General features: G+C 39.5%; 1 protein-coding gene across 2 annotated transcripts; it reads right to left on the bottom strand.

The window, feature by feature from the left end:
• Positions 1-1271: 1271 nt before the first annotated feature.
• Positions 1272-18513, bottom strand: ZNF197 (zinc finger protein 197). 2 transcript variants are annotated; one of them, XM_061396175.1, is made up of 6 exons: positions 18432-18513; positions 13181-13659; positions 11827-11989; positions 11370-11461; positions 10962-11088; positions 1272-4322 (listed from the first exon to the last, which is right to left on the bottom strand). In XM_061396175.1, exons 2-6 carry the CDS (start codon positions 13577-13579, stop codon positions 1978-1980), a joined length of 3126 nt encoding a protein of 1041 aa, XP_061252159.1. In that variant the 5' UTR covers positions 13580-13659; positions 18432-18513; the 3' UTR covers positions 1272-1977. The 2 variants fall into 2 exon arrangements, with proteins under 2 accessions (XP_061252159.1, XP_061252158.1); XM_061396174.1 differs by having other exon boundaries at positions 18348-18479.
• Positions 18514-24752: the final 6239 nt, after the last annotated feature.

The following is a 24752-nucleotide window of genomic DNA, read 5'->3' as shown; positions in this document are numbered from 1 at the left end:
CACATTCTGAACTTGTTTCTTATGATGTCTTTTATCTTGTTCCTTTGCTTCCTGTATTTCCTGTAAACTAGCAATCAGGTCTAAGAAGCTTGATAAATTCAGGTTATACTTTTGGCTTATTGCATTACATGTGGAGGGAGGCACATTATGTGAGTTGTCTCAGCAATTGTTACATTTTGTTAAACTGATTAAGAGGTAAATGCCAGATCTCTTCATTGTTAAAGTACTTGTGATTATTACATAATGGGGGTAATTTTTCTTCAGTATGGACAAAAAGCATCTTCATATTCATTACCCCATAAAAACTTAGGGAGGTAGATATTCTTCCTTCTGTTTAACAAATGAAGAAACCAAGGCTCCAAGAAATGAAACCATTTGTCCAAGGAAAAGTGGCAGAATCTGACTCTTAAGGCCTTCAGACTTTTAACTCAGGCCCCTTCCAGTTTTCACTCTTGGTCCTTTCAGTCTAAAAAGGAACCAGCCCTCAAAGAACTTCAGGGTTGAATTCATAACACTTACTATAATCAACACACCACTGCAATGCTGCTAAGTATCAGAAAACAAAATCCCAATATTAAGGTATTTATACTTCAGTGACAGAACTGGCGTTCTGAGAATTACAACATAAAATTACCAAACCAAGAATACAAGAATTAAGTTTACAAATGTACAAAAGGGTACAGAATGAATAATGATTGGTTCACTGGGAGTAAATGGGCCTGACCACTCAGAGATGGATTCTGAATTGGTATAATCAGAGATTTGAAGGGCTTGGCTGTGTAAAAAAACTTATGTGGTAAGTTGAGTGCTGGGATAGAATGTTGTCTCTTGAGTAACAAGCCATTTGTATGTTTACCAATGAAATATTGATTAGAAGTGAGAATGACAGTAGCAGAGATAATCAGCTCTGAGGTTGAGGTTAAGGATTTTTCCCGGTCAGCAAGGACAGTGACATAGGACTGTCCTTCTATTTTGACACTCTACATCCACTAGGTTTAAAATCCAAAGGTTGAAAAAATAAATGGTTTTTTCTTGGCATCAAATTAATGGCCAGACATTATTTAGTAAGCCAATATTTTTTTTCCATAAAAACAAACTAGGTATATTACATATTATCTCCCTTAAACATTTAAAAAGCTGTTTTTAAAGTTTTTTTAGAGTACTAAATTCCAAAGTTAACCATCCACCATACTTCCTTACTATAAAAATTAAACTTTTGAGGTTCATGAAGTCCTAATATTAACTTGATGAACAAACACTACATTATGCCATTTTCCAGATTTTGACCATATCTCTTTTATCCAATTTTATTGACAATTAAATTATTTCATAAAGTACTGTCACATGATCCTTTTACTAAATGCTCAAAACAATTCTATGAAGTAGGGGTTATGCCAGTATTTGACTGACAGAGAAACTGAGACTTAGAGACTGACTTAATAACATCACAGAGCTCGTAAGTGAAAGAGCCAGGATCCAAACCTAGGTTTTCAGATTCCAAATCCAGTGTACTTAAATTGTCCTCAAAGAGCAGTCCTACCCACCCAACTTCATGTTTTGTATGTCTTAATCACACTGTCTGTATAGACATTCTCTAACAGTGATACTATCTTTAAGATGTACCAAATATACGTATCTTTTCAAAACATACACTTTTTAATACAAAGATATTTTTGCTATCATTTACAACATCTTCATTATATCTTATAAATCATAATTCAGTTTCTTCAGAATCTTTAAGTGCTTCAAGGTCCTTTTCTAGGTTCATAAGAAATGATTTGGAACAGAGTATCTTTTAACTAGAATTTGGCTTATGTTTTCGTAGTCTTGAAAGTCTAGATTAACTTTCTGCCTCATGCAACACACTTGTCTACAAAAGGGTCAATCATGACTTTTTTTTCCTTATAAAAACCCTATGCTGCCATTTATCCAACAGTCACTTACAGAGGCAGGGATGGTATTCCATTTTACACAATACTAGATTTTCTGAATCTTGATCTTGGACTCATTGGCATTTTGGACCCAAGAGAATTTGGACCCAAGAGAATAGGACCGAAAATCCTCCAGAGAATGGATTTTTGGTTGAAGATGAAGGTTTGAAGTCTGAGAGAATTCTTTTTCAGACTCATCACATTCACAGTTTTTTTCATCTGTATGAATTTTCTGATGTACAGTCAGGTTTTTTCTTTGCCTAAAAACTTTACTACAGTCATTACACCCATATGGTTTCTCTCCTGTGTGGATTCTCTGGTGGCCAACTAAATTCCTCTTAGAAGTAAAAGATTTTCTACACTTTTCACATTCATATGGTTTTTCCCCAGTGTGCATTCTCTGATGTACAACAAGGTTTTTGTTCTGACTAAAGTCTTTTCCACACTCACTACATTTATAAGGTTTTTCTCCAGTATGGATTCTTTGATGTACCATAAGATTTCTACTAGAGGTAAGCACTTTTCTACATACATGACATTCATAGGTTTTTTCTCCACTGTGAATTCTTTGATGCTCAATAAGATTTCTATTGTAAGTAAAGCCCTTCCCACACTCATTACATGCATAAGGCTTCTCACCAGTGTGGATTCTCTGATGGGCTATCAGGTTTGAGCGGTAACTGAAGACTTTCCCACAGTCATTACATTTGTACGATTTTTCCCTTGTGTGAATCCTCTGATGTCCAATGAGGCTTTTCTTCAGAATGAAGCATTTGCCACACTCATTACACTCATATGGTTTCTCACCACTGTGGATTCTCTTATGTTCAATGAGGTTTCTGTTAGAACTGAAAGCTCTTCCACATTCATTGCATTCAAAAGGCTTTTCCCCGGTGTGGATTCTCCGATGTACGAGCAGGCTTGAATTGTAACTGAAAGCCTTCCCACAATCCTCACATTTGTAGGCCTTCTCTTGTGTATGGAGCTTCTGATGGACCATGAAACTTTTGCTCATAATGAAGGTTTTCCCGCACTCTCGACATTCATAGGGCTTCTCCCCATTGTGCAGTCTCTCGTGGTCAATGAGGTTTCTGTTAGAACCAAAGACTTTGCCACAGTCTTTACATTCATAGAGATTCTCTCCAGTGTGGAACCTCTGATGTAAAATGAGGCTCTTTTTCAGAATGAAAACTTTCCCACATTCATTACATTCATAGGGCTTCTCCCCATTGTGGAGTCTCTGATGGTCAAAAAGGTAAGCGCTCTGAGTGAAGGCTTTCCCACATTCAGTACATTTATAAGGCTTCTCTCTGCTATGCATCCTCTTATGGTCAATGAGACTTGACTTAGAAGTGAAAATCTTCCCACATTTTTTACAACCAAAAGTCTTCTTTTCTGTGTGAACTCTCTGGTGTAGGAGGAGGCTTTTGCTTCGAATGAAAACTTTTCCACATTCTTTACATTTATATGGGTTCTCTGTACTGTGGAGCCGCTGATGGTCAACCAGGTAAGTGGTCTGGGCAAAAGTTTTTCCACATTCATCACATTTATAGGGTTTTTCCCCAGAGTGGATTCTCTGGTGCAGAATGAGGCTCTTCTTCAGAATGAAAGCTTTCTGACACTTGTTACATTTATAAGGTTCTTCTCCTTTGTGGAGCCTCTGGTGGTCAATGAGGTAAGCATTCTGAGAAAAAACTTTGCCACACTCATTACATTTATAAGGTCTCTCCCCAGAATGGCGTCTTAGATGTATTATAAGGCCTGAGTGCCTATAGAAGCCCTTTCCACACTCCTTACATTTATAAGGTTTCTCCCCAGTGTGGATTCTCTGATGGTTTAGAAGGTAAGCACTCTGAGAGAAGGCTTTCCCACATTCATTACATTTATAAGGTTTCTCGCCAGAATGGTTTCGTAAATGCATTAGAAGGCTTGAGCGCTGAATAAAGCCTTTTCCACACTCCTTACATTTATGAGGTTTCTCCCCAGTGTGGATCCTCCGATGATTTATAAGATGGGAGATTTTATTGAAATGTTTATAACACATATCACATTTATACAGCTTCTTTCCTTCAGCACCTATTAAACTTTCAGAAAAAGCTGAATCTGAAGCCAAGCTTTCTTCAAATTCCTTCCACTTTTGGCCTCGTTTTTCTGGTGGAGTCCTTTTTTTCTTGTCTCGTTCACATAGGGAACCTTTCTTCAGTGTATCTCTTTCCCTTGCTTCATTTCTCCACTGACTTGAAAAAATTTGCCATTCACACTCTTCCTCAAAGTCAAGAAGATATGGAACACCTCCTTGAAATCTTTTTGATATTCCTCTCTGAGAATCTGCTCTTTGAGATATGTTCAACTTGGATGTCACCTCCTCGTTCTCAGTCATGGTCTCCCATTCTGGTAAAAGAAATTAAAAATGCAAATATTACCATATCCTTGTCAGCAACAAGATCTTCAAAAGACTTTAAAACAACTAGAAGGATACTTTTACATGCACACAAAAAGGAAAAGCTTTTCATTAAATGGGAGTACAAAGCAGAATGCTACACTGACAGAATGTTATAAATGGATTAACACGGAATTCATTCTGAGATACTTCTAAGCTTGTTGCCTTCAGGGAGCAGATGGAAACATAGAAAGGATGTTGAATAAACAGATGTAAGAAGAACTAGAGAAGATCTTAATACAGGTGGTTCACATATAAGCTCATGAAGCTGGATGGGGCTTATAAAGAACTATCTTTTTTTTTTCTTCTTCATGCTAAGAAGATGGAAACTCTCAAAGAAAGAAAATATACCTAAAAACTCTGAAGGCCATCTTTAACTTTTGAAGAGTCAAATGCATCAACATTTTTCAATTACTTGAAAGTAATTAATCTACAGGAAAAAATCTATTAAAAAGCAACTTAAGACCTCGAATTCTTCTTTTAAAATTGAGAAATGAAATTTTAAAATTAATTTCACAAAAAACCAGGTCTAAATTAGACTCCATCATGTAGTTATATATAAAACATACTGAATGAAAAGAAAAAATATAGAGACATTAAAAACTATGAAAACATCTATAAAATAATGAGGCTAAACTAGTTAACCTCTTTATGACTCTAATATTCTCAAATATTTTAAAATATGAAATGATGTATATTTTAAATGTTTTGGAAACTCATTTTCACCATCCAAATGTAAGAAAAATTATGAACTAGTTCCCCAAATTATCTAATAAAATTATATAAATAATAATAACATTATCTTCTATTTGAGTATAAAAACAATATTCTTCTACCTAAATAGAGAGAAAATACATAGGAAAGGAGTGTTAATGGACTGGTTTTACAATTTAAGCAGAATGCTGGTTGAAAGGAAAGTTTTCTTTCTTTAAGGATACTTTTCTTTCTTTCTTTCTTTTCTTTCTTTAGAGAAGCATTTTAAGAAATAGAAGTGTTGCAAGTGGTTAAACAGAAATGGAAAATGGTTAAGAAATGAAGGACTTATATATACACTAGCTAATTAGCTGGATAAATGAAATTTTAGTATAGAAATCAGACTATGTGTGGGCCTAATGAGCTTTAAGGGACTTCGGAAAAAAATATCAGAATGATAGAGAGAGCTGATTATTTTCTGCAATCTTTGGTTAAGCAGGCAAGAAAAAGACAGGCTTCCCTACCTCCAATCCACCCCAATCCTCTAATCCATGTCCATTCCATTGCTAATTATCTTTCCAATACGTATATTTGATCATATCACTCACCTGCTCAAAACAAACAATGCTTCATTGCCTATAGGATAATGCACAAATGACAAGAACAGCCCAAGAGACGCTATCCTCCACTATCTGTTACTTTTCTGGCTTAACTTCTTATTAGTACCCTTTATGCCTATAGACTCTCGGAGAAGGCAACGGCACTCCACTCCAGTACTCTTGCCTGGAAAATCCCATGGATGGAGGAGCCTGGTAGGCTGCAGTCCATGGGGTCGCTAAGAGTCAGATACGACTGAGCGGCTTCACTTTCACTTTTCACTCTCATGCATTGGAGAAGGAAATAGCAACCCACTCCAGTGTTCTTGCCTGGAGAATCCCAGGGATGGGGAAGCCTGGTGGGCTGCTGTCTATGGGGTCACACAGAGTTGGACATGACTGAAGTGACTTAGCAGCAGTAGCAGTATGCCTATAGACTCTAGGCATGGAAAACTATGTACAGATGCCCAAACATGTCATGTTTTTGCTTACTTCCCGATCACTGCCCGTGCCCCTTTCTCTTTCTGAATTTGCTCTTCCTCTTCTCAATTTGTTACCTGCCCAAACTTACAGGCTTAAAAACTAAGTATAAAAGTTACCCCCATTGGAATTACCACTGATCTTACAGGAAAAAAAAAGTTTAAAGGAATACTATGAATGATTCTGTGCCAACTGAACAACTTAAGATGGAATGGTCAAAAAAAAAAAAAAAAAAATGAAATGACCAAATTTCTAGAAAGACACAATGTACTAAAATTGACTCGAGATGACACAGAAAATCTGAATAGTTCCATAATAAGCAATGAAATACAATCAGTAGACAAAAAACTACCAAGAAAGAAAAGCCCAGATCCAAACTGTTTTACTGATGAACACTACCAAACATTAAAAGAATGAACACCAATTCTTCATACTCTTCCAATAAACAAAAAAGGTGGAAACACTTCCCAACTAATTCTATGAGGCCAGTATCACCTACATACTAAAAGCAGACAAAGATATTACAAAAACAGACAAAACTACAAAACAACCATATCTTTATGAATAGAGACATAAGAATCCTCAACAGGGGTTTCCTGGTGGTTCAGTAGTAAAGAATCTGCCTGCCAATACAACAGATATGGGTTCAATTCCCGGTCTGGGAAGATACCACATGCCACAGAAAAACTAAGCCATAGCTACTGAACCTGTGTTCTAGAGTCCAGGAGCCACAACAGCTGAAGCCTGCATACCCTAGAGCCTGTGCTTGGCAACAAGAGAAGCCACCACCATAAGCCCATGCACTGTAACTGAGAGCAGTTCCTGCTCGCCACAACTAGAAAAGAGCCCATGCAGCAATGAGGAACCAGCACAGCCAAATAAGTAAAATAAAAGCAAAACAAAACAAAACAAAATCTCACCAAATATTAGCTGACTCCAGCAACACATAAAAAGAATTCTACACCATGACCAAGTGAGATTTATCACAGGAAGGCAAATATGGGTATAACATCAGATAATCAATTAATGTAATACATCATTGTGCTTAGCACCAAAGAATTGATGCTTTTGAACTGTGGTGTTGGATAAGACTTTTGAGAGTCCCTTGGACTGCAAAGAGATCCAACCAGTCCATCCTCAAGGAGATCAGTCCTGAGTGTTCATTGGAAGGGCTGATGCTAAAGCTGAAACTCCAATACTCTGGCCACCTGATGTGAAGAACTGACTCATTTGAAAAGACCCTGATGCTGGGAAAGATTGAAGGCTAGAGGAGAAGGGGATGACAGAGGAGATGGTTGGATGGCATCACCGACTCAATGGACATGAGTCTGGGTAAACTCTGGAAGTTGATGATGGACAGGGAGGCCTGGCATGACACAGTCTATGGGGTTGCAATGAGTTGGACACGACTGAGCGACTAAACTGAACTGAACTGAAAGAAGCAACCAAAAAACTACCCTAACTAAGTAGGTTCAGCAAGGTTGTAGGATAAATATTAATATACAAAAGCAGTGTATTTCTGTACCATAGCACTGAACAATTAAAAAAAAAAGAAAATTAAGAAATCATATAATATCATCTGGGATTTCATTGGCAGTCCAGTGTTTTTACTGCTGGGGCTCAGGTTCAACCTCTGGTTGGGGAACTAAGATCCCACAAGTGGTATAGCCCCTTCCCCATAAAAAAGTCACTTACTTCTGTAAATCTTTCTCTAAACCACCCACCTCTCCTCCTACTCTCCCAGTTTTCATCATACCAAGCTCCTATGTGCTCCCACATTCATGCATACTTTTATTATATAGCATTTGTTACATTGTATTATATTTATTTTTGTAAAAGTCTGTCAATTCAACTGGAATGTACTTTAAGGCAGGGATTAAGCTTGATGTGTGAGATACTTGATATTTCTTGAATAATTGCCTTTAAATTCTATTCCAATCTCTTAAATGAACATTTATAATTCTTTTACATATTGAAGAAGTATGTGCAAGCTATCTGGGAGTTTGCTCTTTCTGGCTTTGCTGGGTCTTCACTGCTGCTTGGGCTTTTCTCTAGTTGTAGCAAGCAGGGGCTAATCTCTACTTGCAGTGTGTGGGCTTCTCATTGTGGTGGCTTCTCTTGTTGCAGAGCATGGGCTCTAGGGCATGTGGGCTTCAGTAGTTGTGGCTCCCAGGCTCCAGAGCACAGGCTCAATAGTGATGGCACACTACCTTAGTCGCTCTGCAGCATATGAGATCTCCCCAGACCAGGGATCAAACCCACGTCTCCTGCATTGGCAGATGGATCCTTTACCACAGAGCCAACAGGGAAGCCTTGAAGTCTGCTTTTCTACCAGCTTATCAATGCACAGAAACTGAGTACATAAAACTGTCAAATTTGATAGTGTCACAGTCTACTCCCAGGTCAGAACACCATGGGCTACGTAGTACTTTATCTGAGGAAATTTGGTTGTTCCCAAATTTTAATCATTGTCAATTTTTTGCTGGGACTGTCTTTAGACATATTACTTATTTTCCCTCTTTCTGAACCATTTCCTTAAGGTATCCTCCTCAAATCAGAACTACTAGGTCAAAGAACATAAGTACTTTGGTATCTGCTTGCCCAAATCCCAAACAACACTGCACTTACAGCATACCTTACTTATTAAAGTTGATTCAAACTTCTTTTTCCTCAAAGAGCTAGAATAAATAAGGAATTCTATTTTATTATTTTTTAAGTTTAACCTTTATTTAGACCCATCTGGAATTTATTTTGGCTTACAGCATAAGCTATGGATCCCTGGTGAGTGTTTTTCATAAAATTAATTAACCCATCAAACATGTTTTAAAATTTCTAAAAAGAAAGATAGTTCTATAGTAAATCGCATTAGAACTACTGAAAATCACTTGGATTAAACAAAAAAGAGCAAACAAATTGGATTCCTAGGTCATTCTGCATAAATATAAAAATGAAACAATGAAAATGTCTGAATAAAATACATGTGATTTAAAAAATAGTATTTTATGGAGAAAGACACCATAAAGGAAAATATTGCTGTTTGAAAGATTTTCTAAGACTTAAACTCATAACAAGCACAGAAAGGCAAACAAATGGGAAAATGTACAACATGTGACAAAGGGTTACCAGTTCTAATAAAAGAAATATGTAGAAAGGATATGAATAAACATAAAATAACAATAAATATAATAATACTAATAATCAAAGAAATGGGGAAAAAAAAAAAACCCCGAAGGATAGGATTGTTCATCTAGCTAGCAAAGATTTAAAAGTGACCAAATCACAAGCACATACAGGGGAAACAGGCCCTCTTGGGCTCTTTGTGTGGATGTATAAATTGGTAGGTCACTGATAGAAAGCAGTTTAGGAATATATATCCAAATATCAAATCTACAAAATATTTGACCATCACACCACAGCTGAGATACTAACAGACATTACTAAAAGACATATCCTTAGAGATACTAAAAGACATATCCTCATAAATGTAAAAATATACAGTATAAATTACTATGAATAAAAAAATTTACTAAGGTTGCTAAGTACAAAATTAACACATAAAAATTAAATATTTTCATGTATGCAAACTAAAATATCAGAAAATATTCCTATTCCAAAGAGTCAATGTAACCAGAATTACGTAAGATCTACCTGAAGGTACTTTTAAAACAGGCCTGAAACAGACAAAGGCAGCATGAACAAATCTAATGATATATAATGTTCTTGAATAAAAATTCAGTATCATAAAGCTGCCAATGTAAAGAATGATACTCAGACAATGAAATACAAAGCTACCTCCTTCATGGCCTTTTCTAACTCCCAGAAATGGTACTGGTTGCTTTGTCTTCTCCATTTCCATCTCAAGAGACTTATGCCACTCTAATTCCAATTATTTCACTCTGCCTTGTTTATTTTTTCTGTATTCATCTCCCAAATCATGCTACTTAAGGGAAGAATCACATCATTCCCATAGTTGCCATTACAGAGCAGCATGTACATGTTTAATGTTTGTCAGAAACATAAATGACTAACAGGTTTTTAAAAAATACTCTTGTTACTAATCAAAGAAATACACTTCAGAATATATATTATAACTTAAAATAATTATATTAACAACAATTTAAAAGAGTGGGACTACTCAGCATCAATGAAGGCAGAGCCAAAGGAATGGTTGTTGTGTACAGCTGGTAAGAACAGAGAGGACTGACATCAGTATGGAAAGCAATTTGGCAGTAGGAAGCAAGAGCCTTAAAATAATTATTTTAGGCCTAGTGATTCTACTTCTAAAAAATAATGAGAAATTAAAAATAAAAAGAAACATTAGGCATAGAGAAAAAATATTATTACAGTAATTATCTAAAATACAGAAATGGCTAACTAAATTATGACACAAATTATCCAGCCAATACAGATAATATTTGCAAAGAATATGTGATAATACGAGTTGAGGTAAATGCAAAGAAAGCAAGCTATAAAACTGTACATATTCACAGACACACACTCTCAAAACAATGTAAAAAAAAAAAAAAAAACCTCTCCAATACATAGAAAAAGCCAGAAAGGTAAAATATCAAAATTTTGAGGGTAGGTGTTTGTAAAGAGTTGGTTTAAAAATTTTTTTCCTTCAAGTATTTTTCAAAATAAGTATGCTATGCTATGTTCATAATTAGCATAGCAAAAAGTTCCACAAAAGCTGGGACTTCCCTGGTGGTCCAGTGGTTAAGAATCTGCACTTACATTGCAGGGAGTCATAGGGGTGTAAAAAGAAAATAAACAAAAGCTGATGAAGTAAAGGTACAAATTATGGGAAGAAAGGGTCCTTACCTAAGGAAGTCACATTTCCATAATTCTCCAGCATCACATCCCAGTACAAGGCCCTCTGAACTGGGCTCAAACATGCCCATTCTTCTGAAGTGAAGCATACTGATACCTCCTCAAACATCACCAATTCCTGAAATGGCAGGTATGTGTGAGATTATCCATGCCCAGGAAGTTTCTCTACTGAAGGGTTCCTTCCACTTTTGGGGACGAGACATGTTATGAGGGCATGAGGTGGGATATCAGAGAGACACAGGAGATCCCACATGAACTCTGACCTTTAATAGCAGGGACCTTGATTCAAAGATGGGAGCCGACTGGACACCCAAGCACTAGGATGAGCGAGTGTACATTTGAGCCACAATTAGGTAGTGCAGATAGGGCCTTAGGAAGAAAAGAGGTAGCAAATCTTACCTGGGGCTGGGCTGTCAAGAGCATGAGAGCCATTAATTGGTTTCTGGGGTTCTCTTCCTGGGAAAGGGCAGAAGCTTCAGGGGCAGGAGAATCTGAAGAAGGAGGAAAAAGCTGCATATGAGGTAACTGTCATTCTTGTCCAAATCCAGTAAGTTTATCTTCTATAAAATAGGAGTTCAGAAAGACACACAACTACCAGAACTAGGCAATAATGGCTAGAAAATGACACACAAATCTTTTCTGACCCCCATGTACAGGGCTGGAAAAGTGCAAAAATTAGTAATAAGAATGGATAAAGGGTCAGAGGGACCCAAGCAATGACATGAGGGAGAAAAGAGTTTGGTATCCTAAGGGACTCATAGAACGGCAGAAGAGGAAATAGCTATCTGGGAGTAGGGAGGTGAGACCCAGCAAGAGTCCTGAGGATGTCCAAAGCCAGACCCACAGAGTAAGTTACCATGTTGAGGATCCTGGAGCAAGCCAAACACCACTGGGTCAGTAAGAGAATTTGAGCGAATTTCAGCTGATATGTGGCTGCCAGTGGGTGCATGAGGAAGTGCTATTCCTGGAGTACTCAGACCCTCCTGGAGAGTGTCCTGGTCCTGGACAAAGGCTGGAACCTGGGAACAAGCAGAACGCAATAAGCTGACTCTTCGTGTACCTCCAGCAAATGAACTCACCTAACCGCCATGGACCTCTTTCTGTCCATATAGTCTAGAACTGTGAGATGAGAGTGACCCACCTCAAATATGGAGCATCAAAACAGCAGGAAAGCTTTGCCTTGAGAACAATGGAGCTGCCCTCTAGCCCCACTCATGGTACTGGTGACCTTTCCCAGAGGAGACTGAACAGAACGGTAGAAACAGAAGCCAGACCTGGGTGTGGGTTAAGGAGGGAATGGGAAGTAACAAGCAATTAAGAGCTTCAGACTTAATCTACAAGTCTTCAGCTTCAGGTTTAATCTAAAACACTGGGTTCTACTTATTCACAACTTTTCTCATCCCCTCCTGCTCCAATAGAAGGAACACTAGAAGTCTAGACATCTGGTTTTGCTGCTAACTAGATGTCTCACAAAGGCAATGCAGTGAACCTTTTATTGCCTCCATTTTTTATCCCTTGAACGAGAACAATGGCTTAGTGATTAGTAATGAAAAACACAGCTCTAAAATTCTTCATTTTCATGATTAAAACAAACAAGCCCATCCTTGATATCCCTCCCAAATTATATTTCAGACTTTTCATACAGAAATGTTTCTAGTGGGCTCCAGATCAACAGAAAGAGATCTGACACATACTAGAAACCATGTTAAGATCCCAATTTAATAGCCAAGGATATAAAATCTTATCAGAGGCAAATATCTCAACCTACTCTCTTGTCTCACACAGTCCCCAGTGGGGGAACACATGGAGTGGTCTTTCCAGATCTAGAAAGCATCATTCTTGCTCTTCACAACTTTTCATACTCCAGGTTTACAACACCAACCCAAACAGACTTTACAAACAATATACTTGCTTCTGTTTAGAGGAGCTCTTAGGAACATTACACTCTTCAGATTCTTGAATAAAATTCAGAATTAGCAAGCATCACCCAGGGAGATAAAGCAGAGTCAATGCTCTGTGTTGATTTTGAATTGGTACAAAGATCCCAACCCTAAACCCATTTCTCCAGACAGATATTCTATGATCTGAAGAGCTCATGAACCTGTTTTAATTAGCATAAGGGTTGCTGCTGTGTTACTGTTAATGAAAATCACAGAATCATTTTCTATCCCAGCCTGTCCTGGGTCTACTCCCCACTTTCCCTTTCTCACTTTTAATGTTGGTCCATCAAGGTCTTTCTGCAGCTCTTCTACCAGGGCCACGGCCTCCTCACCACTCCCGGGCCGATGGATCTGCACCCAGGTCCGTATCTCTCCAGGCAGGATGCTCAGGAATTGCTCCAGCACCAGTAGCTCCAAGATCTGGGCCTTGGTGCGTGCTTCCGGCCTCAGCCACCGGCGACAGAGCTCCCGGAGCCGGCTCAGTGCCTCCTGGGGTCCAGATGTCTCATGATAACGTAACTGTCTAAAGTGCAGGTGGGAGGTCTCCCAAACAGTGGAGCTACTCCCTTGGAAGCTGGTTCCCCACTTCCAGGTATCATCCTTCCCTTTAACAAGGCCCTCTTGTCGCAGAGCATTGTGGGCCCAATTTTCTCTTGTCATTGTTGCCATTTAAGACAGGTTCCTCTCCAGGGTCCCTCAATCCTTGCTTGACTTTTTCCTTAGAGTTTGAAGAACATCATCTGTAAGACCTAAAGAAATCACTGTTAAAGTTAACCCAGAGACACAAACAGATTTTCCGCACCCCTATTAGCCCCCCAGTAATGAAGAAACCTTGCTGAATGCAGAGTTCTAGATTCTGGGCAGTTTCTCTTTTGACAGAAGCCCTAGCCCAAGGCTCTAGGGACATTAATAATCATGTTATCCAGACCACTGCTGATATAAAAAACATGAAATTCCTTTTTTTTTTTCTTGCCACGAGGCATGTGGGATCTGAGTTCTGCAACAAGGGACTGAACTTGCACCCCCTGAATTGGAAGCCCAGAGTCTTAACAACTGGACCATCATGGAAGTCCAATACCAAATATCCTTTAATCATTATTTTTAAGAGTGTATCAATCCATTCATACTTAAGTAATCCACTGCTGTTGGACATTTAATTATTTATAATTTTCTCCTATTACAAATTAAGCTACAATGACCATCTTTGCTAAAGAATTTTTGGTTACATTTCTACTTATTTCTTCAGGAAAAATCTCCAGAAAAGAAACTGTTTAGCAGAAAGGTAGGAATAGTTTACACTTTTAAGGCTGTAACAGTTACATCACTATCAGTGACATATCTGAATGCCCCATTAATTTTATTTAACATGTGGATCCTTAAAGTTCATGCTTATAACAGAGCAGAGGAGAGCAAAATAAAATATAATCACAATACAAAGTACAAGTACAATTAACAGGAGGACAAACAAGCACAGTAAAAATTCATGGAGGTAATTTTGGGTTGGGCTTTAAAGAAAAAAAGATCACTGGAATATTAGGAAAGCCATTCCAGGAAGAAACTGTAATTTCTAAAGCAAGGGAGTGACAACACATATAGCTCTGTTAGAAATGTTCTGTGCAAATCAGAGAAAGGAAGAAAACTTTGAGGTAAGGCTGTAGAACTAGAGTGAAGAGGTAAGTAAACAGAAGCAAATTCTAAAGGCTACTAAGAGGTAGCCAGAGGTACCTCAAGTAGCCAGAGTGGCACTGTCATGCCCGTTCCATAGGAACTACACTCAGTATCTCAGCATCAAGCTGCCATGGACTTAACCTGTGTCTGTGAGCATCTGTGCTTTAACCAGTTTTACTTTGTACATCTGTTAGCAAGACGTGTTCTAAGGGAACTGCTCCTTTGCTTTACACCACTTAAGCTTATGAAGGTTTCATAAGAACACTATTTTCAGATATTAGGGGAAACCTGTAGTCTAAGCAAATAAAGTTCTAAAGTATTAGTAGGGATAGAACACTTGAAAAAAGAAACTGAGTAGTTCTTTGGTCACTGATCTGGTGGTGATGGAAAAGAATTTTAAAAAACTATTTATATCCCATGCTCACAGCTAGAAAGAGTACTGTCAAAATTCCAGTTCTTCTCAACTTTATCTATAGAGTCAATGCAACTCCAATAACTCACCAAGCTATTTTGTAGATATCAACAAACTGATTCTAAAGTTCACTTGGAGAGGCTACACACCCAGAATAACTAACACAATACTGAAGGACTTCTCCCTCAGTATTGTGAAGTTGAGGGACTGACACTACCCAATACTACCCAGAGTTGAGGGACTGACACTACCTAACATCAAGACTTTCTAAAAAGTTACAGTTATGAAGACAGTGCAGTATTGGCAAAGTGCAGACAAATCAATGAAACAGAATGAAAAGTCCAGAAATAGACCCACATGAATTGAGTCAACTGACATTTGATAGAATTAAGGTAATACGATGAAACAAAGATAGCCTTTTTGGCAAATGGTGCTGGTACAACCAGATATTCACATGCAAAAATAAATAAATAAATAAATCTAGACACAAACTTTACATATTTCACAAAAATTAACCCAAAATGGATCAGAGACCTAAATATAAAATACAGAACTATAAAAATCCTGGAAGATAACCTAGGAGAAAACCTAGATGACCTTGGGCATGGTGACAGCTTTTTAGATACATTCAAAAGGCATGATCCTTGAAAGAAGTAATACGTAGACTTCATTAAAATTCAAAAATTCTGCTCTGGAAAAAGCAATGTCAAGAATGAGAAGACAACCCGTACACTGAAAGAAAATACTTGCAAAAGACACAAATACTTGATAAAAGCCTAATATCCTTCCTTTGTATATTTCATACAAATAACTCTTAAAACTCAACAATTAAGAAAACAAACAACTCAATTAACATATGCCCATGTGGGCTTCTCTGGTGATTTAGTGGTTAAGAATCCACCTGCCAATGCAGGGGACACAGGTTCAATTCTTGATCCAGGAAGATACCATATGCTGAGGAGCAACTAAGCCCTTGCACCACAACTACAGAGGCCACGCACATAGAGCCCCTCCTCCACAACGAGCGAAGCAACCAAAGTGAGAAGTCTGCATACCACAACGAAGAGTAGCTCTGACTTGCCTGAACTAGAGAAAGCCTGAGCACAGCAACAAAGACCCAGCACAGTCAAAAATAAATAAATCTTTTTTTTTTTTAATGACCCAAAGGGGAATTCCCTGGCAGTCCAGGGATGAGGACTTGTAGCTTCCACTAAAGACCTAAACAAACACCTCGCCAAAGAAGATATACAGATTTCAAATAACTGCATGAAAATATGCTCTGCATCATATATGTCATCAGGGAAATGCAAGTTAAAACGATGAAATATCATTACATACCTATTAGAATGGCCAAAGTCTAGAACACTGGCAACACCAAAAGCTGGTGAAGATGTGGGACAACAGAAATTGTCATTCATTGGTAGGAATGCAAAATAGTACAGCCACTATGGAAGAGTTTGGCCCTTTCTTACAAAACTAAACATACTCTTACCATAAATTCTAGCAATTGTGCTCTTCAGTATTCATCCAAACGAACTGAAGACATATGTCTACACAAAAACCTGCACGTGGATGTTTTAGCAGCTTTATTCATAACTGTCAACACCAAGAATCAACCAAGATATCCTTCAATGGGTAAACTGATAAACTGTGGTACATCCAGATAATAGACTATTATTCAGTGTTAAAAAGAAGCTATCAAGCCATGAAAAGATACAAAGGAAACATAAATGTATGTTACTCAGTGAAAGAAGCTAATCTCAAAGTCCAATATACTTTACAATTCCAACTACATGGCTTCTGGAAAAGGCAAAACTATGAGGGATTTTTTTTTAATTGACCTACAATTGGTATACATGTTAATTTCTGATGTACAGCAAAGTGATTCAATTATACATATACATTTTTTATATTCTTTTCCATTAAGGTTTATCACAGGATATTGAATACAGTTACCTAAGTTATACAGTAGAACCATACAGTTCCCTAAGTTATACAGTAGAACCTTGTTGTTTATCCATTCTATAAATACTAGTTTGCATCTGCTAACCCCAAACTCACACTCTATCCCTCCAGTGGTGGGGGATGTTGATACTGGAGGAGGCTATGCAAATGTAGGGTCAGGGAACACATGAGAAATTTCTGTATTTTCTGCTTAATTTTCCTATGAACCTAAAACTGTTCTTAAAAAAAATAGGGTTTACAAATAAAACTTGGGGGGGAAAGAGACTTCTAAATAATTTTCTACAGTAAATTATCAGAATTTTATTTACTCTTACTTTGCAGAGATACAAATAAGAAATCCTTAAGCATATATTATGCTTGTTTCTCACAAAAGATTTGTAAGCACAGGTTAAAAAGAACAAAAGAAGTCTCGGAGGAGCTAAACGATTCACTCAAGGCCACTCAACTAGTTCAGTTATGGGAGCAAATTCTGATCTCAGGGATTCTAACCCCAAAAGTACAAAATAACTGCATCTAAGAAAAGACTTCTGAAACCCAAACAACTATTCGAAAGCAATGGTTTCCAAACAACAGTTCATTAAAACAATAACGATACACAGTCACTCACAGGTTAATAATGACCTTTCTTGCAAAAGACAGCATTTACTCACGTACTTAATGTGAAAATACATTCTCTGAGGCAATGGTGATATGCGTGGCCTAAAAGTTTGCTTCTTAAATACCATTACATTACAAAATTTTAAATGGGACTTGGTGTGGGGGAGATAAATTGGAAGATTGGGAATGACATATACACACCACTATATATATAAAAAATAACTACTAAAGACATACTGTATGGCAGAGGCACCTCTAGTCAATACTCTGTAACGGCCTAAACAGGAAAAGAATCAAGAGTGCATATATGTATAACAGACTCACTTGGCTGTACACCTAAAACTAACATAAAATTGAAAACCAAGTATACGCCAATAAAATTACAAGGAAAAATGGGAATCCATCCTTCAAGGGAAAAAAAAAAAAAAAGAATTCTGGGAGCCCCTGCTCCAGGAAAATCTCAAGCTGTTTCCAGCATCAGCCTCAGAGAAGACTGAGAAAAAAGCAGAAAGACTTGAGCTGAGAACCTGGCTACTGAGGTCGCTCTTCTCAAAGGGGCAGCACATTCTATTGACTCGACAGCCAATCCACAGACACAGAGACACAGAGGCGCTGTCTTCAGTATATTCCCCAAACCGCAGCCTAGGCGTCTATCTCAACCAAGCGGTGGAGGGACCGCCCTGAGGGAGAGGAGCAGAGAGGGGCCGGCGAGGGCTGACCTGCCCTGGAGAGCTCAAGCCGCAACCCGGGCCGCCCTCCGCGCTTGCCAACCCGACCCGAGCCCACCCCGCTCACCGGGGTCTCCCGCGGCGGCTCCGGCCTTGGGGACCACCACCTTGGCGCCGGGACGCCAGGAGATGACACGAAAACTGGACGCACCTGAAGCCCAGAATAATGGCTGACCCGCGGGTATCGCGACATCCGGTGGCTCACACCACCTCCCAGCTTCGGCTCTCTAGGAAGCCACATCTCTATGGTTCCTAGCTTTCCCAGTGGTGGCAGGAAAGGCGGAGCTCCCGGGCTCTTAGGTTTTCATTCCTCTCAGGCAAAGAACAGGTGTGGCTGTATTCCAGAACCCAAGGGTGCAGAGGTGAATCACGTGGCCCAGGCCCCCAGGACTTGTGTTGCCTCCAGAAAGAATTGGACCTTTCTGTTTTAATTTGAAGTGCAGCTGAGCTTAATAGAGTAATTTCTCGAACGTCTGAATGTCTTCGTGAGTGAAATATCCAATCTATTTGTGAACCAGAGCAGTTCTCACCATAAATAACATACGTTACAAATGACTTTCTTGTGAATTGGCTTGCTGTTGTTCAGTCGCTAAGTAGCGTTCAACTCTTTGTGACAGCATGAACTTCCCTGTCCTTCACTATCTCCAAGACTTTGCTCAAATTCATGTCCATTGAGTCGGTGATGCCATCCAAGTATCTCATCCTTTGTTGTCCCCTTCTCCTCATGCCATCAATCTTTCCCAGAATTAGAGTCTTTTCCAATGAGTTGGCTTTTCACATCCGGTGGCCAAAATATTGGAGCTCTTGCCCAAATGATGAGATAATGGAGCTCTGGTGTTAAATATAAATAAAACTGAAATGAGGATGGAGGGACACTGCCTCCCTGGAATGAGAAAGTCTTTGCAGTTGTCCACCACCCTGAGTAAAGTTAGGTCTGTGTAAAGGGTACTGGAACTCTGCTTCTCTCTTTGATACTTAAATCTTTTAAGTTTGGACTCTTGGAATTGTCCCTCTATATAAGATGACAGAAAGAGGCTCCAAAAGGGTATTGCAAAAGAGGGAAATGTCACATCCTTGGACCCACAGGAGCCTTTAGGATGGATCACCAAGTGAGGGTCCTTACCTTTGTGCAGGAAAGAATTCAATAGCAAGTCAAAGAAAAGTGAAAGTGTTTTAGGAGAAATTCACACTCCACAAGCCCAAATATGAACTATCTCGGAAAGTGAGAGCAGCACCAGGGAATGAGGTTGTAGTTTTCATGGGCTAAGTAATTTAATATGCTAACATATGGGAGGAATATAACTACTTCCAGGAATATTGCTATGTCAGGAAGAGGGGGTATTTCCCAGGAGTTGGACCACTGTCCACTTTCTGGCCTTTGATGGTCCATCTCAGAACTGTCATGGACAAAGAGTGATTTCTGGTATTACAAAAAAGATATAATGAACTAAAGGTCCATGACCAGACTTCTCAAAACAACCTTGGTTTCAGCTGGTTCCAGTCAGTCTTTATCAAATCCCAGCAACTTCACCCCCATCTTCATTTATCCAGCATTTGTTTCCTGCCTCTTTCTCTCCTGTCTCAAGGGCAAAGGCCATGACTATGTTGCAGGAAGGCGGACCCCTTCCAGGGCCCGAAACTGGGCTCTTGTCTAACACTCAGAAATGAATTGTCCAAGGAGACACATCTGCTGACAAAGCAAGAGATTTTATTGGGAAAGGGCACCCAGGTGGAGAGCAGTAGGGTAAGGGAACCCAGGAGAACTGCTCTGCTGCATGGCTCACAGTCTCGGGTTTTATGGTGATGGGATTAGTTTCCAGGTGGTCTTTGGCCAATCATTCTAATTCAGAGTCTTTCCTGGTGGCGCACGCATCGCTCAGCCAAGATGGATACTAGCGAGAGGGATTCCGGGAAGTGGACGGGCACGTGGTGACTCCTTTCAACCTTTCCCAAACTCTTCTGGTTGGTGGTGGCTTATTAGTTCCGTATTCCTTATCAGGATCTCCTGTCATTAAACAACTCATGCAAATAGTTACTATGGTGCCTGGCCAGGGTGGATGGTTTCAATCAGTGTGCTTCCCCTAACAACTATATGGATTCCACATACACTTAGCACCTAGCACAAAGCCACAGTAGGTGCTAGACAAATGCTTGTTAAATGAGCAAGGTGTTATTCTATTGATATGTTTTCTTCTAGCTTTCACTGAACACTTGCTTAAACATCTCATTCTCTGCTCCTTTGTTCATTCAACAACAATTTACTGAGTACTAATGTGCTAGACAATGTTCTAGGCACTAAGGACATAAATAAAGAGGTGATCAGATCAGATCAGATCAGTCGCTCAGTCGTGTCTGACTCTTTGCGACCCCATGAATCACAGCACGCCAGGCCTCCCTGTCCATCACCAACTCCCAGAGTTCACTCAGACTCACGTCCATCAAGTCAGTGATGCCATCCAGCCATCTCATCCTCTGTCATCCCCTTCTCCTCTTGCCCCCAATCCCTCCCAGCATCAGAGTCTTTTCCAATGAGTCAACTCTTTGCATGAGGTGGCCAAAGTACTGGAGTTTCAGCTTTAGCATCATTCCTTCCAAAGAAATCCCAGGGCTGATCTCCTTCAGAATGGACTGGTTGGATCTCCTTGCATAAAGAGGTGAAGTCCCTAGAAATGTAAGTTTACATTACATTTCTAGGGAGGATAGACAGAAAACAAATACAAAATACACCAGAGAGTGATAAATACTAAGCAGACAGAGGGTAAGGACCCAACACCCAACCAAATAGGAAGAGAACCAGGAGATAGTACTTTATAGGTCTCAAAGCATGAATGGGAGGACCTCCCTGGTGGTCCAGGGCTTACGACTCCACGCTTCCACGGCAGGGGGCACAGGTTCAGCCCTGGTCAGGTAGCTAAGATCCCACAGGCTGTGAGGTGCAGGGACTCAAATCCCTGCCCTTGTGGTTGATAAAGTCTATGTCCTTTGATGACCAGGATCAGCAAACTGCCACATGGCACACAAGCACTCATTTATCTGACTTCCACTTCTTTATCCTAGGCTCTGAGGATTATTTTACTCTCTGAAAGACCTCTAAAAGGATGTTTAAGTTTTATCCAACATTTCTATGCTGTGTCATAGCCAAAGGACTATTTTTATCTTGTTCACCATTTTGTTCTACTACAATTTTTTATTTAAAAAAAAACTTAATTTTTGGCTGTGCTGGGTCTTCATTGCAGTGTGCAGACTTTTCTCCAGTTGCAGTGAGCTGGGGCTACTCTCTAGTTGTGGTTGTAGTACACGGGCTTCTCATTGCAGAGGCTTCCCCATGTGAATCACAGGCTCTAGGGCCTAATGGGCTTCAAGAGTTGTGGCGCAAGGGCTTAGTTGCTCCATGGCATGTTGGATCTTACTGAACAAGGGGATCAAATCCATGTTTCCTGCATTGGCAGGCAGATTCTTAACCACTGGGCCACCATGTAAGTCCTATAATTTTTTAAAACACGAATCTGCTCAACTCTGTGGTTAAACCAACATTGCAAATGTGACAGCATTTTCTTTCACTCAGTAAACTGGTTGCTAATTTGTTATGATTACACAAACTCTGGTATATGTCTCAGTAATTTTGTGACTTGTAGATTTTTCTGAGGTAAAATGGAAAATTATGACAAAAATAGCCATGTAAAGAGTCAAGGTTCCTCATGGAGATCTTCCTTAAACTCCTGCTTTAAAAGTTTTGTTTTACATAGATTCCTAGTGCATGTGTGCTTAGTAGCTCAGTTTAGTCACTCAGTCGTGTCCGACTCTTTGTGACCCCATGAATTGCAGCATGCCAGGCCTCCCTGTCCATCACCAACTCCCGGAGTTCACTCAGACTCACATCCATCGAGTTGGCGATGCCATCCAGCCATCTCATCCTCTGTCGTCCCCTTCTCCTCTTGCCCCCAATCCATCCCAGCATCAGAGTCTTTTCCAATGAGTCAACTCTTTGCATGAGGTCGCCAAAGTACTGGAGTTTCAGCTTCAGCATCATTCCTTCCAAAGAAATCCCAGGGCTGATCTCCTTCAGAATGGACTGGTTGGATCTCCTTGCAGTCCAAGGGACTCTCAAGAGTCTTCTCCAACACCACAGTTCAAAAGCATCAATTCTTCAGCACTCAGCTTTGTTCACAGTCCAACTCTCACATCCATACATGACCACCGGAAAAACAATAGCCTTGACTAGACGGACCTTTGTTGGCAAAGTACTGTCTCTGCTTTTGAATATGATATCTAGGTTGGTCATAACTTTTCTTCCAAGGAGTAAGTGTCTTTTAATTTAATGGCTGCAGTCACCATCTGCACTGATTTTGGAGCCCCCCAAAATAAAGTCTGACACTGTTTCCACTGTTTACCCATCTATTTCCCTTGAAGTGATGGGACCAGATGCCATGATCTTAGTCTTCTGAATGTTGAGCTTTAAGCCAACTTTTTCACTCTCTTCTTTCAATTACATCAAGAGGCCCTTTAGTTCCTCTTCACTTTCTGCCATAAGGGTGGTGTCATCTGCATATCTGAGGTTATTGGTATTTCTCCCGGCAATCTTGATTCCAGCTTGTGTTTCTTCCAGTCCACTGTTTCTCATGATGTACTCTGCATAGAAGTTAAATAAGCAGGGGGACAATATACAGCCTTGATGTACTCCTTTTCCTATTTGGAACCAGTCTGTTGTTCCATGTCCAGTTCTAACTGTTGCTTCCTGACCTGCATACAGGTTTCTCAAGAGGCAGGTCAGGTGGTCTGGTATTCCCATCTCTTGAAGAATTTTCCAGTTCATTGTGATCCACACAGTCAAAGGCTTTGGCATAGTCAATAAAGCAGAAATATATGTTTTTCTGGAACTCTCTTGCTTTTTCAATGATCCAGCAGATGTTGGCAATTTGATCTCTGGTTCCTCTGCCTTTTCTAAAACCAGCTTGACCATCTGGAAGTTCACAGTTCCTGTATTGCTGAAGCCTGGCTTGGAGAATTTTGAGCATTACTTTACTAGCATGTGAGACGAGTGCAATTGTGCGGTAGTTTGAGCATTCTTTGGCATTGCCTTTCTTTGGGATTGGAATGAAAACTGACCTTTTCCAGTCTTGTGGCCACTGCTGAGTTTTCCAAACTTGCTGGCATATTGAGTGCAGCACTTTCACAGCATCATCTTTCAGGATTTGAAATAGCTCAACTGGAATTCCATCACCTCCACTAGCTTTGTTCATAGTGATGCCTTCTAAGGCCCACTTGACTTCACATTCCAGGATGTCTGGCTCTAGGAGAGTGATCACACCATCGTGATTATCTTGATCATGAACATCTTTTTTGCACAGTTCTTCTGTGTATTCCTGCCACCTCTTCTTAATATCTTCTGCTTCTGTTAGGTCCATACCATTTCTGTCCTTTATCGAGCCCAGTTGGGTCCAACTCCTGGGGACCCTCTGGACTGTAGCCTGCAAGCTCGTCTGTCCATGGGATTTTTCATGCAAGAATACTAGAGTGGGTTGCCATTTCCTTCTCCAATAGAGTCCTATACCCTGACCCAAATATGCTAATTTTGTGGGCTTGGGAAATATACCTGTATATGTGAAATTACTTTTTGTGATTCCTAGATTTGGGAATCATTGAACTTAAAAGAATGGTTACAGCTTTGTCATGGCTACAGTCCTTATTGATCAAATTGTGCTGTGTGGATTTAAAAAGTCAGTGGAAGGAGTGAGAACTAGTGAAGTCCTGTATCTACATTGCCCAAAAAGGAATTAGCCATCTCCTTTGGACCCCTCACAAATTTGCCTTCTGGAGTAGAAATGTACCTCAGGGAACATGCTGGTTTTATACAGCCAAAGGATGTCTATATAATAGTATAGGTTTGAACAGAGATGAGACCAGAGAGGGGATGGGACAATAACTTGCTATACAAGTTCTCCAGCGAAATAACAGAAGAGGACATTTTGTTTTTTTGGCCACACAGCATGTGTAATTTTAGTTCCCCCACCAGGGATTGAATCTGCATCCCTTGCATTGGAAGTGTGGAGTCTTAACCTTTGGACTGCCAGGGAAATCCCAGAAGGACAATTTCTAATGGCTAGAGCTCTACTTTTGTAGAGTTGGCCCTCTATATCTGTGGGTTCTGCATCATGTATTTAACCCAAAACAGGTAAAAAATATTAAAAATGAAAAAAACTTCAGAAAGTTCCAAAAAGCAAATCCTGAATTTGCCATACTGGCAACTATTTATATGCATTATTTTCATTGCATTTACAACTATATACAAAGCATTTACATTGTATTACATTTTATAAGTAATCTAAAGATGATTTAAAGTATACTGGAGGACGTGCATAGGTTATATGTAATAGTTTGCCATTTTATAGAAGAGACTTGAGTATCCTTTGATTTTGGTATGCTGGTGGGGGTCCTGGACCCAATCCCCTGCAGTTACTGAGGAACAACTCTA

The sequence above is a fragment of the Bos javanicus genome, chromosome 22 (assembly GCF_032452875.1).
Source record: "Bos javanicus breed banteng chromosome 22, ARS-OSU_banteng_1.0, whole genome shotgun sequence".
NCBI classification, from domain to species: domain Eukaryota; kingdom Metazoa; phylum Chordata; class Mammalia; order Artiodactyla; family Bovidae; genus Bos; species Bos javanicus.
This window is presented reverse-complemented; position numbering and strand designations above follow the sequence as displayed.